Source organism: Xenopus laevis, chromosome 6L, assembly GCF_017654675.1.
Source record: "Xenopus laevis strain J_2021 chromosome 6L, Xenopus_laevis_v10.1, whole genome shotgun sequence".
Lineage (NCBI taxonomy): Eukaryota > Metazoa > Chordata > Amphibia > Anura > Pipidae > Xenopus > Xenopus laevis.
The window spans coordinates 56,185,340-56,204,325 of NC_054381.1; the positions used below are offsets into that span (position 1 = coordinate 56,185,340).

General features: G+C 41.2%; 1 protein-coding gene across 2 annotated transcripts in view; it reads right to left on the bottom strand.

Annotated features, from left to right (window-relative positions):
* Window positions 1–2,263: 2,263 nt before the first annotated feature.
* LOC108718499 (protein-glutamine gamma-glutamyltransferase 4) overlaps window positions 2,264–18,986 on the bottom strand; it is a 35,866-nt gene continuing 19,143 nt past the window's right edge. For both annotated transcript variants that reach the window (XM_018266832.2, XM_041566069.1), the window contains exons 10-14: window positions 9,469–9,720; window positions 6,965–7,258; window positions 5,420–5,589; window positions 5,184–5,320; window positions 2,264–2,701 (exon numbers count right to left, since the gene is read on the bottom strand). In XM_018266832.2, the coding sequence (XP_018122321.1) occupies window positions 2,560–2,701; window positions 5,184–5,320; window positions 5,420–5,589; window positions 6,965–7,258; window positions 9,469–9,720 (995 nt within the window). In that variant the 3' untranslated portion in view covers window positions 2,264–2,559. The remainder of the gene's footprint in view (window positions 2,702–5,183; window positions 5,321–5,419; window positions 5,590–6,964; window positions 7,259–9,468; window positions 9,721–18,986) is intronic.

The following is an 18,986-nucleotide window of genomic DNA, read 5'->3' on the forward strand; positions in this document are numbered from 1 at the left end:
TCTGATGTTGTATTCAGACCCTCTTAATATTTATATTTTCAGCCTGTCAGTCAAACCACCGCCTGGTCAGTAAAGACCCTTGCAACTAAATAGAAAAATAATAATAATAAAATAACTAATTCAAAAAGAAAAAAGCTAGACTTTTTTTTTGGGTTATACGTGGATCATATTTGGATAAATTGTCATTGAGATGAATTTAATAAAATACATTTGGTGAAAAAGTTATGGCCTGTGTCAGTCATCTAGTCTTACGCTAGAAATCCAAGTTTTATGGATTTGTGGGATCTTATATTTTTTTATATTTTTTTTAAAGTTTTCTATGAACATAAATGAAACCCAGTGCTTGACAGAATTAAAATATAAACCATATACAAGTCACATGAAAATGTAATCATTACTAGTTGGCATTTTCTTCTGCTGTATAAGAATAGTTACCGCCAAATAGACGACATTGCAGAAATCATTTTTTGATTGGGGAAGTTTTTCTGTGACTTTTCAGTCCGTTCAGTAAAAAGATTTTGGGTGGACTTTCAAGATTCTATCCCACAAGAAACAATGGAATTTGATTGTTCAAAGCGGTAAATTTCTGGGACCTGTTATCCAGAATACTCAGGACCTGGGGTTTTCCATATAAGGGATCTTTTTAATAATTTGGATCTGATTGTTCAAAACTGTACATGTATGGGACCTGTTATCCAGAATACTCAGGACCTGGGGTTTTCCAGATCTTTCAATAATTTGGATCTCAATGCCTTCAGACTACTAAACATTAATTCAATCAAATAGGATTGTTTTGCCGCAAATAAGGATTAATTATATTTTATTTTGGATCAAGTACAAAGTTATTACAGAGAAAGAAGAAATAATTTGTAAAAATGTGTATTATTTAATTAAAATGGACGAGAGATGACCCAGGCGTGGCATATTTTCTTGGCAAATAAAACACAGCCTCACTTCAAAGTCTCCAAACTGTCCTACTTGGTTCTCCCTGGTAACATTAGTAGTGTCCTAATTACAAACAGTGGCATAACTACAAAAAAAATAAAATCTTTGGAGGGCCTGGCTCACTGCACTTCCCTCCTGTCTGCACAGCTCTGCCCCCTCCTGCCTACTCTCCACCCAGTGCCAGAGCAGCCTGCATCCCCCTTCCCCAGCCAAAGTTAAGAGAGCGGATAGGAAGGGGGGTTCCACTTAACTGTAGAGAAAGCATACCCTATGATCCGGGCCCCTGTTCCCTGGCCCCCCGCGACCACAAGGTCTGGTTCCTCTATAGTTAGACCACTGATTACAAACAATGTTCCATGTGTACATTACCAAACATCCCATCCCCCGTATTAGGGTTGCCACCTTTTCCCCCAGTCGAGACCGGGCAGGAGGTGGGGCTGTGACGCTGCAGGGCCGGGCCGTTTCATAAAGGGGCATGTCTGTAATGCGGAGGGCGGGACTGTGCCATCGAGGGGCGGATCTATGACTCGGCAATTGGCCAATCACTGAGTCAATCATGGGGAATGCTGCCAGATTTTCCTTATTTGGAAATTGTGACCCAGGCATCCCCAAAATACTGGGCTGTCCGTGGCAACCCACCCCCATATACATATCATTTGTGTAAAAAGTTCACCAAAAATGGGAATACTGAACTTATAAATGTACCACCAAGAGACAAAATGCTGTTAGAACCAGACTTTATGTTGTTTTGATCATTAATCATCATATATAGGCTCATGCTTATAGCTATTAAAAGGCAATTATATTTGTAAATAGCTTTAAAATCGATGATCAGTTTGTAATTCATACGTATTTATATATATCTTGGAAGTTGCTTAGACTTAACACTTTCTTTCATTAAACCAGATTCTCTTTCCTTCATTAGTTGGGTGGGGTTCCCTTTTAGAAAAATCTAGAATTTCAAGGACAATATACTTGGGTGGAACAAAAGCACAAATCTACACAGATACAGTAATGGGCAGATTTATCAAGGGTCAAAGTGAATTAGAGGGAATTTTCGAAGTAAAAAAATTCGAAGTAATTTTTTGAATACTTCGACTACGACTTCAATTTCCAATTTGATTTGAAGTAAAATCGTTTGAATATTCAACCATTCGATAATCGAAGTACTGTCTCTTTTAAAAAACGTTGAATTCAATACTTCGCCAAATGAAACCTGCCGAATTGCTATGTTAGCCTATGGGGACCTTCTAGAGCATTTTTATACGTTTTTGGAAGTCGAAGTAAAATCATTTGATCGATCGCTGAAATCCATCGAATCGTTCGATGGATCGAACGATTTTACTTTGACCACAGGATACCCAAATTCGATGAAAAAAACTTTGACTTCGATATTCGAAGTTGAAGTATTTTAATACCATGCTCGAATTTCGCAATATTTTTAACTTCGAAATTTGACCCTTGATAAATCTGCCTCTAAGTGAAAAAAAGAGAGAGGAATGTAGAACTACATTAGATAGAATGAGATGATAGAATAACTTGCTTTTGCGCTTAATTTAGTCATAGTAGAATTTCACAAATCCCAGATTCAAAAGTATTACAGGAATTTGTTTTTTAACAGACGACATGAATTATTTGCTCCGTTGCGATGCCTTTGATCTGGGTAGAAATAAAGTCAGCCACAATTTTCTTCTCTCCAGCTTTCTTTGGTCTGCATTTAATCCTGAGGCTTATTTCATCTCCAGGGTAGAGGTCTCTACACAAAGAAAGAAAAACATGAACACGTAGCATATTAAAGAATCAATTGTGTCATGCATATTTAAATTTTAGGGGCAGATTTATCAAGGGTCGAGGGGAATTTTCGAATTAAAAAAGTTCGAATTCAAGTTTTTTTTGTGTTCTTCAATTAGGGAATAGTCAAAATTCGATTTGAATTTAAAAAAAAATTCAAAATCGCAATGTACTGTCTCTTTAAAAAAATCGACTTCGACCATTCGCCATCTAAAACCTGCCGAATTGCTGTTTTAGCCTATGGGGGACCTCCTAGAACCCATTTGGAGTCAATTGGTGGACTTTGAAAAATCTAAGGTTTTTTTGGGGAAAGACTTCTATTCGAATTCGATCGAATGCGCTATTCCTTCGATTCGTATGATTCGAATTCGGACAAATACAGACCTATTCGATCAAAAACTGACCTATTCGTCCAAAAAAAAACTTAATTTCGGTTGGTCTTACTGAATTAGAATTTCGAAGTTTTTCAAATTCGAAATTCGACCCTTAAAGTTAAATATAACAGAATGTTGTGTGTATGTTCTGGGCCAATAACCACTCTTTTAAAAAGTAACGTTTCTTTCTTCTGCTTATATTTCCAGCCAACAATAATAGCCATCCAGACATGGCAATTGTGGCTACCAACGTTTGAAACAATAAATAGAAGACAACACTAGAGGCAATATCATTCCACTCTCTGTTATGGACTTATCTAACAAAATTCTAGTTTGTGTAATATTTTCTACAAATAAACTATCATTTTAAAAACATTTGAATGTTTGCTTATTTATCTAAAAAATGCAAATATAAAAGGTGAAGGTTTACATTCAATCTTTATGAATGGTTTTGCAGTAATAAATATTACACTTTGGAGTGTTTCTAAGCATAATTCATATTCATGAGGTTTAGCGCAAAGACAATCTTGTCCTACAATTTACTATTGTTTTTTAAAGGGGTAGTGCACCTTTCGGTTAATTGTTGGTACAGAGATACAGAGAATGATATTCTGAGACAATTTGCAACCGGTTTTCATTTTTTATTCTTTGTAGTTTTTATGTTATTTCGCTTTTTATTCAATAACTCTCTAGTTTGCGGCTTCAGCAATCTGGTTGCTATGGTCCAAGTTATCCTAGCAACCATGCTTTAAGTTGAATGAGAGACTGGCATATGAATAGGAGAGGGCTAGACGGAATGATTAATAAAAAGTAGCAATAACGATACATTTGTAGCCTTATAGAGAATTTGTTAGTTAGATGGGGTCAGTGACCCCCATTCAAAAGCTAGAAAGAGTCAGTGGCATTGGCCATTCTATAACATACTAAAAGGTGAACAACTTAAAGGTAAACTGTCCATTTAAACTGAAACTGGTCCAAAATCTAGAATATATTATCTTATCATGAAGTTACTATACCAGTTTTGACACGCAAGCAATAAACACAAGTTAACAAAGGGACAATATATTCGATTAACAAGCATTATAATCAAATAAATTCTTATTTAAAGGAGTGGTTCACCTTTAAGTTAACTTTTAGTATGTTATAGAATGGCTAATTCTCAGCAACTTTTCAATTGACCTTCATTATTTATTTTTTATAGTTCTTTTATTATTTGCCTTCTTCTTCCGACTCAAATGGGGGTCAATGACTCCATATAAAAAACAAATGGTCTGTAAGGCTACAAATGTATTGTTATTGCTGCTTTTTATTACTCATCTTTATGTTCAGGCCTCTCCTATTCCTATTCCAGTCTTTTATTCCAATGAATGCATGATTGCTAGGGGGATTTGGATCCTAGCAACCAGATTGCTGAAGTTGCTGCATAAAAAGATAAATAACTCGAAAAAATAAAATAAACGAAAACCATTTGCAAATTGTCTCAGAATAGCACTCTCTACATCACAATAAAAGTAAAATTAAAGGCGAACAACCCTTTAAGATAAGCAAGTAACCGAATAACATTAGGAAATAGCATATAATTTACAAAAAACAAATCCTGGCAGAGGGGTAGTATATGGCAGCACAATGGTATATTTGCATAATAAGAATATTTCTACAGACATTTAAGGACTTCAAACATTCAGAAAGTGTAAGTAGGGTCTGATATAGTGATGGACGAATTTGTCCCACGTTTCGCATAAAAATCCGCTAATTTACCGCATTATGCATTAAAGTCAATGGGGGTCGAATAATTTTGACGAGCAACAATTTTTATGCGACTATTCTGACGTGCAACAAAATGTTTTTTGAATGTGGATTTTCACCGCAGTTTAGCAAATGTATTCAATGCCGGCAAATGCGGAAATTCGTTGAGAATTTGCGCCTGGTAAATTTATTCGCCCATCCCTAATCTCATTATATTAAGGCTTGAGACTGACATGAAATCGTGAGTGAGAGTACTAGCTCAGTGCCCCCAGCTTGCTGAATGTCCTTATGTAATAACTGTAATGTAATCAAGTGCATAATGCTCACCCCATAGTGGCCCGTTGCAAATGGAATATGTCTAATGCTTCCACATTCAGCTCACACTTCTCCAGTAGGATATTCAGAGTGTTTTGGAAGATAATAGTGCATGTCATTAACTCACCAATCCATACAGTTTCTGGAACCTACAAAAACATCATGTGAATAAAAACACTGCAGATCAGAATAATGAGCTGCTAGATACACTTCTCCTGCATATTCCCCTCCACCATAATAAGCCTTACCTGCACTCCTATTGGTGGATAATAGAAATGGATGATGCGAGTCTTAAAGCTTCTCTCCTTTAGCTCTTGGATTTCAGTGATCACATTGACTGCAATAGCAAGCTCATCGTCTACCTCCATCACAGACTTCATGTACAGTTCAGCTTCGATGGTTGCAGGGATGGAGGCCACTGGGCACACACAAAAGAAAAACTCAAGGAATCAGTGCCAAATTATTTAAATGGCTGGTACCCTTTTCAGTTTGAGTTCAGTGAATAAGGCTTGTGCTAAACATGATTTTTGCTTATTGTTTTAATTAAAAAATATCTATTGATTTAATTATGTCTTGCACTAAGCAGGGCAAAGAGTGAAGCTGAAAAGAAGAGTCATTACAGCCAGTGTCGGATACAGGTAAAACCATACCTCCCAACATTTTGGAAACATTCTGACCACACACATTTCTGTAGCCACACCCCCTAATTACCATGTTCAATTTACAAAATTTGGCAGGTTATGAAAGTTTGAACACATTTCTGTGGTTTTTAGGTGTTATTACAATTTGCAAATTAAGGTGAATTGCCCTTTAAGCTTTGAGTCTAAGTTCTCCCAAGAGAGTTTCTAATCTTCTTATCCTATTCTGGGATCTCTGCCAAAAGCCAATTTACTTTGTATCTTTTCCTGGCTGTACAGTGCAGGAGATCAAAGAGAAAGTCGGGACATTTCAGTAACAAACCCGGGACTGTCCTGCGAAAAATGGGACAGTTGGGAGGGAAAACTCCCGGTGGGCCCGGGTGTCAGTGGGCCCTCCTACTTGTAATCATTTGGCCTATTTCATGGTCATACCTTGTTTCTGTAGGGGAACAATAGGCTGAATAGATGAATATAGAGTATAGAATGTCAATAAAAAAGACTGGGAGTATAATAAGAATAAAGAGGTTGAGTGTCGAAGGAAATTGTTTGGAGAATGGGCCGACTGAAGTTCTTTTGGTAGGCCCCTGGCATCCCAGTCCAATGCTGATTACAGCTAATGAGCTGGTTAAAGTGAATAATGAGTCCTCTGTATAATAAGCTGTTCCTTATCTCAAAGCCTCACAAAGGCTGCAGAGATGGAAAGGAAGGTGGGGACATTAAACAGCTCTCACAAATCATACAAAGATTTCACCAGGTCAGTAGTCATTCCTGGGCAAGACATTTCATAAAAAACAGCAGAGGGGATGTTATTTACATGGCTATATAAGGGATAGACAACATTATCCACCCCAAAAGAGATGTGAATATGAACTCCATATTATTAAAGACAGTTGGTTGGTTTGAATTCTATCAGTTGTTAGAATCACCAAACTAAATTAAAGGTTGTTATAGTGTGTGTGTGTATATATATATATATATATATATATATATATATATATATATAATTACCTGTTGTGCTGATACCTGTTTGTGCAAAACATGACAAAAATTTTTTCAAGATTAAAACAAAAGGTAAAAAGTATTTTCAGCACCGCCTTATTCATTCCACTCATGCTGAAAAAGCCAATGAGTCAGAGAAACATTTTTTTATAGTACCTTGGTTCGTTTTGATTTCCACTGATTTTTTAAGAGATGTCAAGTTGGCAGTTATTCTGCCAGTATAGGTTTGGAGCTGGCAGCTAATAATAACATCCACGGTTTTGTCCCCATCTGTTATATTTGTAGCTTCAATGATCAGATTTAAAGGATTTCCAGGAAATAACTGAGGCCCACTGTGAATTTTTACTTTGATTCCTTTTACAGAAGATGCATTTTGTGCATAGCAGGAGGGGTTGTCTGCATTGAGATAAGAGCAGGCACTTTGGAAAACTTCCCTCTCTTCTGCCGTCCCTGAAAAACATATGCAAGAAATATAAAAATAATAGACGGTTGTTACTAATGTTATTTATGGGGCTTTTCACATGGGGGGTTACTCATGCCTCTGAAATCTGATTCATTACAAAGTAGTTCTTGTAAATGCCAATGTTAAAGCTGGTAGATCAGAAGCTGGTAACCAGTTGGATCACAATAGTGAACAGTGCACAGACAGTTTCAGTAGATAACCATCATGACTTCACTGATGCAATGGCTATTTTACATTTGAACATAACACTATAGGGGGAACACAGCTGTTCAATACATTCACCCAAACTGGGGTCATCATATCCATTTCTGTCATCACATGTTTGCTGCAGCTCTTGATTGCAAATGCTAAGGGAAGGTGGCAGTTGCTCCAGGGACCCACTGTATCAATAGGTGCACTTGTGTATGGTTGTTGGAACAACCATACAGACACTTGATGCAACTACATGGAAGTGTAAAGAGTGGATTTAGACACAAATATCTAATAAATGTGTTATTTTTTGTGCAATGACTGTGGCCATTTTGCATGACCACAACTGCCCTTGCCTTTGGTAAATGACCCTTATATCTCTTTACCAGATTATGGTTTGTTGTTTGCCTCAGATTCCCAGTGTGCCAGATTATAATAAAATGTAAAAGTCAGATTTAGAATTTCCTGTCCAGAAGACTGTGATGCTCAGCATCAGTTGACAAAATACCTATACAAGTACAGGATCAGTTATCCAGAAACCCATTACCAAGAAAGAGCCAAATTACAGGGTGGCCATCTCCCATAGACTCTATTTCATCCAAATATTCCATTTTTTTAATAGAGAAGTAAACCCCTCCAATAAGAAAACCCCCTACCTACTACCCTAGATATTCCCCCCACCCGCATAGTTCATTACCTCTGAAAGTTTTACATTGCTCACGTATCTGTGCAGAGTAAGTGCAGAGATGCTCGTGGGCGACATCTTTCAGATCTTTGGTCTTCTTTGGTTCCTCTTCCCTTCAGCAATTCACTGTATTTTTGGCACATGTGCAGTTGCTACGAACTGGAAGACTGCTCCATCTGTGCATGTGCCAATACGGCGCTCCCTTACTGTTGATGACGGAAGATCCGAAAGATGGTTCCCATTAGTTTTGCTTCACTGCTCTTACTCTGCACCGATATGTGAGCATTGTATTCGGACACTTTCAGGGGTAATGAACTATGCAGGGGTAGGGGGAAACAGGGAGATGGACTATCTAGGGTGGTAGGTAGGGAATTTTCTTATTTGGGGGATTTAGCTTGTTTTTAAAAATTATTTCCTTTTTCTCTGTAATTATAAAACAGTACCTTGTACTTGATCCCAACCAAGATAAAATTAATCCTTACTGGAAGCAAAACTAGCCTATTGGATTATTATGTTTAAATAAGGCATGAAGATCCAAATTACGTGAAGATCTGTTATCAGAAAAAAATCCGTGTCCCAATAGGTCCCATACCTGTTTTCCACCATATCTGGAAATTTTGTCTCTAGCAAAAAGCACATATATTAAGACTTGTTTCTTGTATCTTGATACTTTCACGACCAATCAAGCCAAGTGTTTGCCATTTTGAACTCTTAGGGGCATATTTATGAAAATCCTAAAGGATTCCCAGCAGTTTGATATTATTCCCAGGCCCGGATTTGTGGAGAGGTCACCAAGGCCTGGGCCAAGGGCGGCAGGATTTTAGGGGGCGGCATGCTACCCAGCCACACCCACTTTTGTTCAGAAACACTGGGGATGCACAGGAGATACAATAGTTTTTTTAAATATCCTGTCCCAATGATGAAAATTTGAGCTAATGAAATGGAAGGGATGGGGCGACGAACAACAGCGTGCCTAGGGGTGCACGGTATGTAAATCCGGCCCTGATTATTCCCCTTTAACAAAACTTTTTGTGATTGTCAAGAAGGATTGAACTTTAATTGTCACAGTTCTGAAATGTAATAGCTATGTCAGCTTGTCTACTTCGAGGAATAAAATGCCATTTTGCTATATGAAGCTAGTGATTTGCTCAGTAGCAGTGCTGTGCTGCATCCCGTCTCACTGATAAATGTCACAGGCACGAAAAAATAATTTAATTAATTGTTAAACAAATTGTTAAACTTTTATTAAGCCTTCATAAATCAGCCTGTGTATTGTAGCGGTTATTAGATCCGTATATATACAAAAGATATAAAAGTTCTTACCCTCAGCAAACTTGTATTGAGATGTAATATCCTCTCTCTCTGACTTATTGACCTTCTTGGTGCTGATAAATTTCCCAATGAAGCTTTTCTCTTCCTTTAATAGGGTGTGTGGTCCTTTTCTGTTATCGCCATGTACCATCCAGTGGACCCGGTCAGCATTCACTTCCGCAAACACAAAGTTGCCTTCATATGGTAAATATATATGTCCTTTCTTTATGGCAGCCACTGAGCAAGGGCCACACTGGAAGATACCTGGAAAATAAAGGATTATTTTGATTAGATTAGAAAATTAAGGCTTTGTACAGGAAATTCTGCAGTCTTATACATCTTACAATGGCTTAAAGGGGTTTTATTCAGCAGCTCTCCTGTTTGCAGTTTCATCAGTTTGTTTGCCGTGGTCCATATTACCCTAACAACCATGCATTGATTTGAATTAGAGACTGGAATATGAATAGGACAGGGCTTGAATAAAAAGACGAGTAATAGAAAGTAGCAAATAAAATACATTTGTAGCCTTACAGAGATTTTGTTTTATAGATGGGGTCAGTGACCCCCATTTGAAAGATGGAAAGAGTCAGATAAAGAAGAGAATTCAAAAACCACAAAAAAGAAAAAATTATGGCCTATGAAAAAGCTACTTAAAATTAGCCAATCCGTTAGCCACAAATGGAAAATACAAAGTAATTGAGAATAGTCTTCTGTTAAATATCCGAAAACAACTGAACTATGAAAAGTGTTGAAGGTAAACAACCCCTTTAACTGACCTCTGCAATCAATGAAATAAAAAAACACAAGGCTCACTCCCAAAGTGAAGGCTTTTAAATAGCAGTGTAATAAGATACTGAACATGCAGAACATGCACTTCCAGTTAATAAAGTATATATTTCTATACAGGGCAGCCATCAGGGGGGAGAGTTTTAGGGGGCCCCCGAAGGTAAGGGGGGCTAACCACGCCACACTTTATTGATTAGCCGGGCCCCCTGCTTTCTGAGAGCTGCTGACTTCGGGAAGGCAGGGCTGGAGCACAAGGGGAGGTATCTTCTGTCCATTACTTTCCCTTATTGGTCACTGAGTTTAAATCCCGGTTGAGCTGCTCAGGGATTGGATAGCTGAGGTTTGAACTTCTCCTCCAGCTCATCCAATCACCATGCAGCTTTACCAGGACTTGAAATTCTGTGACTAATAAGGGAAGAAAATGCTGTCCCTGGAAGAAGATGCAGCCACCTGTACTCCCCTCCTCCCTTCTGTAGTTGGCAGCTCACTGACAGCAGGCGGGCCACACTAATGAAGTAAGTGTAACATGGCAGGGCCCCCCTATAGGTAACCCTTTGTGGTCCCTGTTGTGTGGTGGGGCCCTGGGCAAATTTTTTTTAAACTTCTGGGGGGGGGCAAGTTTTTTTACATGGACGTTTAAGGGGGGCCCTGACCACCAATTTTCTTACAAGTGGGGGGGCGGGCCACCAATTGTGTTTACCCATGTGGGGTCCTAGCCTCAATATTTTTTAATGGGGGGCCCTGACCACAAATGTTTTTTTTAATGGCGGGGCCCTGACCACCAATATTTTTTTATTTTTTTATTAACATGTGGGAACCATAGCCACCAATTTTTTTTTTTAGTGTGTGGTGGAGAGAGGACCTGTGGGGTGGGGAGGGCGGACCTGTGGGTGGGGCTTGTGGTGGGTGCAGCCCAGGGGGCACAGGAAATTTTTCCATATGGGGCCCTGCGATTTCTGGTGGCGGCCCTGTTTATATATATATAAGCATATCACCCTTACTGCCAAAACCATTACTACCACTTCCTGTTCACTTTAATGGCAAACACATGGCATAGCATGTAATTCTGCTTTTCAGCCAATAATACTCATCCGAAAAATACCAACAGTACCAGTAGCTCACGTGTTGTTCATTGAAGTTAATAGGAGGTGGTAGTATTGGTTTTTAGCCCTTCTCTGCTGATATAAGCCATTGGAACTAAGAATTAGGGATGTAGCGAACGTCGGAAAAAAAGTTCGCGAACATATTCGCGAACTTGCGCAAAAATGCGAGCGGTTCGCGAACGGTTCGCGAACCCCATAGACTTCAATGGGAAGGCGAACTTTAACATCTAAAAAAGACATTTCTGGCCAGAAAAATGATTTTAAAGTTGTTTAAAGGGTGCAACGACCTGGACAGTGGCATGCCAGAGGGGGATCAAGGGCAAAAATGTATCTGAAAAATCTGCCTGTGTGTGCTTGGAAGAGATAGTGTAGGGGGAGAGCTGTTAGTGATTTCAGGGACAGATGATAGTAAGTTTGCTGGCTAGTAATCTGCTTGATACTGCTCTGTATTGGAGGGACAGAAGTCTGCAGGGATTTGAGGGACATTTTAGCTTAGGTAGCTTTGCTGGCTAGTAATCTACTGTTCTCTTTAAACAACTGCCATACGTTGACCTTGTAGGCATTGTTTTCCCAGTTTTTTTGGACGCAGCCACTGAAGCACAGTTGCCAGAAAAAATATGCCATATAAATGCTGAAAATAGTAATTTTTCGCCATACGTTGACCTTGTAGACATTGTTTGCCCAGTTTTTTTGGTTGCAGCCACTGAAGCACAGTTGCCAGAAAAAATATGCCATATAAATGCTGAAAATAGTCATTTTTTGCCATACGTTGACCTTGTAGGCATTGTTTGCCCAGTTTTTTTTGGTCGCAGCCACTGAAGCACAGTTGCCAGAAAAAATATGCCATATAAATGCTGAAAATAGTAATTTTTTGCCATATACGTTGAGTCAACGTATGGCAAAAAATGACTATTTTCAGCATTTATATGGCATATTTTTTCTGGCCTCTGTGCTTCAGTGGCTGCGGCCAAAAAAACTGGGCAAACAATGCCTACAAGGTCAACGTCGTTGACCTTGTAGGCATTGTTTGCCCAGTTTTTTTGGCCGCAGCCACTGAAGCACAGAGGCCAGAAAAAATATGCCATATAAATGCTGAAAATAGTCATTTTTTTGGTCGCAGCCACTGAAGCACAGTTGCCAGAAAAATTATGCCATATAAATGCTGAAAATATAAATTTTTTTGGTTGCAGCCACTGAAGCACAGAGGCCAGAAAAATTATGCCATATAAATGCTGAAAATATGCATTTTTTTGGTTGCAGCCACTGAAGCACAGAGGCCAGAAAAATTATGCCATATAAATGCAGAAAATATGCATTTTTTTGGTCGCAGCCACTGAAGCACAGTTGCCAGAAAAATTATGCCATATAAATGCTGAAAATATAAATTTTTTTGGTTGCAGCCACTGAAGCACAGAGGCCAGAAAAATTATGCCATATAAATGCTGAAAATATGCATTTTTTTGGTTGCAGCCACTGAAGCACAGAGGCCAGAAAAATTATGCCATATAAATGCAGAAAATATGCATTTTTTTGGTTGCAGCCACTGAAGCACAGAGGCCAGAAAAATTATGCCATATAAATGCAGAAAATATGCATTTTTTTGGACGCAGCCACTGAAGCACAGTTGCCAGAAAAAATATGCCATATAAATGCTGAAAATAGTCATTTTTTGCCATACGTTGACCTTGTAGACATTGTTTGCCCAGTTTTTTTGGTTGCAGCCACTGAAGCACAGAGGCCAGAAAAAATTAAACCAGTAGGGTTTGCACCCTAGTTTGTAACGGTGGCGGAGGGAGGAGGACGCTAAAGGACAGCTGTGTGTGGAGTCATGAGGCTTGAAGAGAAGGACAGCTGCATAGAAGTCAGAACAAGTCTTCCGGCGTGCAGTAACCCTCCGAGATCCACCCCTCATTCATTTTAATAAAGGTCAGGTAATCGACACTTTTGTGACCTAGGCGAGTTCTCTTCTCAGTTACAATCCCTCCTGCTGCACTGAAGGTCCTTTCTGAGAGCACACTTGAGGCTGGGCAAGACAAGAGGTTCATGGCAAATTGTGACAGCTCTGGCCACAGATCAAGCCTGCACACCCAGTAGTCCAGGGGTTCATCGCTCCTCAGAGTGTCGATATCTGCAGTTAATGCCAGGTAGTCCGCTACCTGCCGGTCGAGGCGTTCTTTGAGGGTGGATCCAGAAGGGTTGTGGCGCTGCCTTGGACAGAAAAACATTTGCATGTCTGACGTTACAGACTGGCCAAAGGGCTTTGTCCTTGCAGGTGTGCTCGTGGCAGGATTACTGGCACCTCTGCCCCTGGAATGTTGATGAGTTCCTGAAGTGACATCACCCTTAAAAGCATTGTACAACATGTTTTGCAGGCTGGTTTGTAAATGCCGCATCTTTTCGGACTTGTGGTATGTTGGTAACATTTCTGACACTTTATGCTTGTACCGAGGGTCTAGTAGCGTTGCGACCCAGTACAGGTCCTTCTCCTTAAGCCTCTTGATACGGGGGTCCTTCAACAGGCATGACAGCATGAAAGACCCCATTCTCACAAGGTTGGATGCAGAGCTATCCATCTCTGCTTCCTCATTATCAAGGACTGCATCATCCACGGTCTCCTCCCCCCAGCCACGTACAAGACCAGGGGTCCCCAAAAGGTCACCACTAGCCCCCTGGGAAGCCTGCTCCTGTTGGTCCTCCTCCTCCTCCTCCACAAAGCCACCTTCCTCCTCTGACTCCACTTCTGGCACCTCTCCCTGCGTTGCAGCAGGTGCCTGGGTTCGTTCTGGTGATTCCGACCAGAAATCGCGCGCTTCCAGCTCCTCGTCACGCTGGTCTACAGCCTCATCTGTCACTCGTCGCACGGCACGCTCCAGGAAGAAAGCGAAGGGTATTAGGTCGCTGATGGTGCCTTCGGTGCGACTGACCATATTTGTCACCTCTTCAAAAGGTCGCATGAGCCTGCAGGCATCGCGCATAAGCACCCAGTAACGGGGGAAAAAAATCCCCAGCTCTGCAGATCCAGTCCTACCACCCAGTTCAAAAAGGTACTCGTTGACGGCCCTTTGTTGTTGCAGCAGACGTTCCAACATAAGGAGCGTTGAATTCCAGCGAGTCTGGCTGTCAGAAATCAAACGCCTGACTGGCATGTTGTAGCGCTGCTGAATGTCAGCAAGGCGTGCCATGGCTGTGTAGGAACGTCTGAAATGGGCCGACACCTTTCTGGACTGGGTGAGAACGTCCTGGAATCCTGGGTACTTGGAGACAAAACGTTGGACTATTAAATTTAACACATGTGCCATGCAGGGCACATGTGTTAAATTGCCCAGTCTCAACGCTGCCAACAGATTGCTTCCATTGTCACACACCACTTTTCCGATCTGCAGTTGGTGTGGGGTCAGCCACCGATCGGCCTGTGACTGCAGAGATGACAGGAGTACAGATCCGGTATGGTTTTTGCTTTCCAGGCACGTCATCCCCAAGACAGCGTGACAACGGCGTACCTGGCACGTCGAATAGCCTAGGGGGAGCTGGGGGTGCACAGGTGTGGAGGAGGAGAAGGAGGACCCAGCAGCAGAGTAAGAAGAAGAAGAGGAAGAAGACGAGGTAGAGAGCGATGGAGGAGTAGAGGTGGTGGCAGAACCGCGTGCAATCCGTGGCGGTGACACCAACTCCACTGTTGTTGTTGAGCTACCCATTCCCTGCTTCCCAGCCATTACCAAGTTCACCCAGTGGGCAGTGTAGGTGACATACCTGCCCTGACCATGCTTGGAGGACCATGCGTCAGTAGTCATATGGACCTTTGGCCCAACACTAAGTGACAGAGATGCGGTAACTTGGCTCTGCACATGTTGGTACAGGTGTGGTATTCCCTTTTTAGAAAAAAAATTGCGGCTGGGTACCTTCCACTGCGGTGTCCCAATTGCTACAAATTTGCGGAAGGCCTCAGAGTCCACCAGCTGGTATGGTAAAAGCTGGCGGGCTAAGAGTGCAGACAAGCCAGCTGTCAGACGCCGGGCAAGGGGGTGACAGTCAGACATTGGCTTCTTACGCTCAAACATGGCCTTCACAGAAACTTGGCTGGTGGCAGATGACTGGGAATGGGAACAGGTGGTCAAGGTGGAAGGCGGAGCGGAGGGTGGTTCAGACGGGTCAAGGAGAGCAGAGGTAGAGCAGTAAGATGCTGGACCAGAAGGAGTGTGGCTTTTAGTTTGCCTGTTGCCTTTGAGGTGTTGCTCCCAAAGTGCTTTGTGCTTGCCGCTCATGTGCCTTCGCATAGAAGTTGTACCTATGTGGCTGTTGGGCTTACCAAGGCTCAGTTTATGACTGCACTCATTGCAAATTACAATGCTTTTGTCAGAGGCACACACATTAAAAAAATCCCACACTGCTGACTTTTTGGAAGTGTGCGATCTGGCGGTAACAGTAGAAGTTGGCGGCATTGGCGGCAATGGCGGGTGCGTTGGCCGGCTGAACACAGGTGCCGATACATGTTGTTGCCCTACTGATCCCTGCGGGCTGTCCTCCCTGCTTCTTCTAAGTCTTATTCTCCTACTGCCTCTCTGACTCTCCGTCTCTCCATCTGAACTACCCTCCTCTTGCTCTCTTCTACTAGGCACCCACAAAACATCAATCTCCTCATCATCATTCTCCTCAGATGCATCAATTTCTTCTGACACATCACAGAAGGAAGCAGCAGCGGGGACCTCCTCCTCATCACTCATTATGTCCATCTCTGTCGTGTTCTCTGCCAGAATTAAATCTGGTGTAACGTCCTCATCTCCTTCATCTTCTTCTGGCAATAATGGTTGCGCATTACTCAGTTCAAGAAACTCATGGGAAAATAACTCCTCTGACTCCAGTGAAGAAGGGGCACCGGTGGTGGAGGAAGTGTTACGTGGGGTGGCCATAGCAGTGGAGGATGAGGAGGATGTTGTGGTAAAGTTAGAAACGGTAGAGGATGGGGTGTGCTGTGTAAGCCAGTCAACTACCTCTTCAGCATTTTGGGAGTTCAGGGTCATTGGCTTTTTAAAACTGGGCAATTTGCTAGGGCCACAGGATTGCATAGCAGCACGGCCCCTAGCACGGCCTCTGCGTGGCGGCCTGCCTTTGCCTGGCATTATTTTTAAAAAAACAACAACAACAAAAACTCAGTTGGTTTTTCTGGAAACGATAATACACACAGCTAGATGGCGGTTTGAAGAAAACACTGTGCAAATAATGCCTACAAGGTCAACGTATACACTACTACAGCGGTGGATACGGATTACGTAAAATATATGAATGCTGCTTGAAAAAAAGTAACTCAAGTGGTTTTTCTAGAGACGATAATATTATCAATATTTAGACAAAATGTGAACAAGCTCACACAGCTAGATGGCGGTTTGAAGAAAACACTGTGCAAATAATGCCTACAAGGTCAACGTATACACTACTACAGCGGTGGATACGGATTACGTAAAATATATGAATGCTGCTTGAAAAAAAGTAACTCAAGTGGTTTTTCTAGAGACGATAATATTATCAATATTTAGACAAAATGTGAACAAGCTCACACAGCTAGATGGCGGTTTGAAGAAAACACTGTGCAAATACTGCCCACAAGATCAACGTATACACTACTACAGCGGTGGATACGGATCTCGTAAAATTTATTATGGCTGCTTGAAAAAAGTCACTCCGGTCTTTTTTCTGGAGACGGTAATATTATGGATATTTAGACAGAATGTGAACAAGGTCACACAGCTAGATGGCAGTTGGTTGAATAACACACTGGGCAAAAAATGCCTACAGGGCAAATAATGCCTAAAAGGTCAATTTATACACTAATACAGCGATGGATACGGATTACGTAAAATATATTATGGCTGCTTGAAAAAAGTCACTCCGGTGTTTTTTCTGGAGACGGTAATATTATGGATATTTAGACAGAATGTGAACAAGGTCACACAGCTAGATGGCAGTTGGTTGAATAACACACTGGGCAAAAAATGCCTACAGGGCAAATAATGCCTAAAAGGTCAATTTATACACTAATACAGCGATGGATACGGATTACGTAAAATATATTATGGCTGCTTGAAAAAAGTCACTCCGGTGTTTTTTCTGGAGACGGTAATATTATGGATATTTAGACAGAATGTGAACAAGGTCACACAGCTAGATGGCAGTTGGTTGAATAACACACTGGGCAAAAAATGCCTACAGGGCAAATAATGCCTAAAAGGTCAACTTATACACTACTACAGCGATGGATACGGATTACGTAAAATATATTATGGCTGCTTGAAAAAAGTCACTCCGGTGTTTTTTCTGGAGACGGTAATATTATGGATATTTAGACAGAATGTGAACAAGGTCACACAGCTAGATGGCAGTTGGTTGAATAACACACTGGGCAAAAAATGCCTACAGGGCAAATAATGCCTAAAAGGTCAACTTATACACTACTACAGCGGTAGTAAAATAAAAAAAAGTAAAATAAAAAAAAATGAATATTAAAAAAAAAAAATTAAAGTTGGTGCTGCTGAACTACTAGGAGCAGCAGATTAGCACACCAGTCCCACTCCCCAACACTGCTAGACTAATAGCACTGGGCTCTTATAGTAGTAGTAGTAGTAGTAGTAAAACAACAAAAAAATAAATAAAAGCAGTCCTTACAAGGACTACTGTTATTGCAGCAGTCAGCAGATGAGATCAGAAGCAGGACAGCTGCCCACTGCAGCTACATACAGAGCACTGCAGTAGAAGGTAGATTACTAGCCAGCAAAGCTACCTAAGCTTAAATGTCCCTCAAACCCCTGCAGACTTCTGTCCCTCCAATAACAGAGCAGTATCAAAATGATTACTAGCCAGCAAACTTTCAACTGTCCCTGAAATCACTAACAGGCAGCAGCTCTCTCCCTACACTATCTCTTCAGCACACACAGGCAGAGTGAAAAAACGCTGCAGGGCTTCGGTTTTTATAGGGAAGGGGAGTGGTCCAGGGGAGAGCTTCCTGATTGGCTGCCATGTACCTGCTGGTCTGGGGTGAGAGGGCAAAAAAAAGCGCCAACAATGGCGAACCCAAAATGGCGAACGTCGCGCGACGTTCGCGAACTTCCGGCGAGCGCGAACACCCGATGTTCGCGCGAACAAGTTCGCCGGCGAACAGTTCGCGCCATCTCTACTAAGAATGGCTTGGATGATTTCTTGGACAGACATAATATCAAAGGCTATTCTGATACTAAGCTCTATAGTTAGTATAGGTATGGGTTTATAGAATTTAATTAAAAGTAGAGAGGGGTGTGTGTATGGATGCTGGGTTTTCATTTGGAGGAGTTGAGCTTGATTGACTTTGTCTTTTTTCAACCCAATTTAACTATGTAACTATGTAACTATGAGAATATACACACTCTGTGCCTTGATCTGAATATCTAGAATGTGTGGCAGAGTGATGGCAAGTCATTGCTCTCATGAGAGTCCCAACACATTTCATGGGAAAGATCAAAAAATTACTAGTTGTGATTACTGCTAATATGCTTGAGAAACACAAATTTTGTTGTTGTGACTTGGCATGACCATTGATAAAATGGCTCCATGGTGCCAGATGATAAGGTATTATTGACATGGTTACAAGTAAATTCACAGGTTTGTTATCAGGAG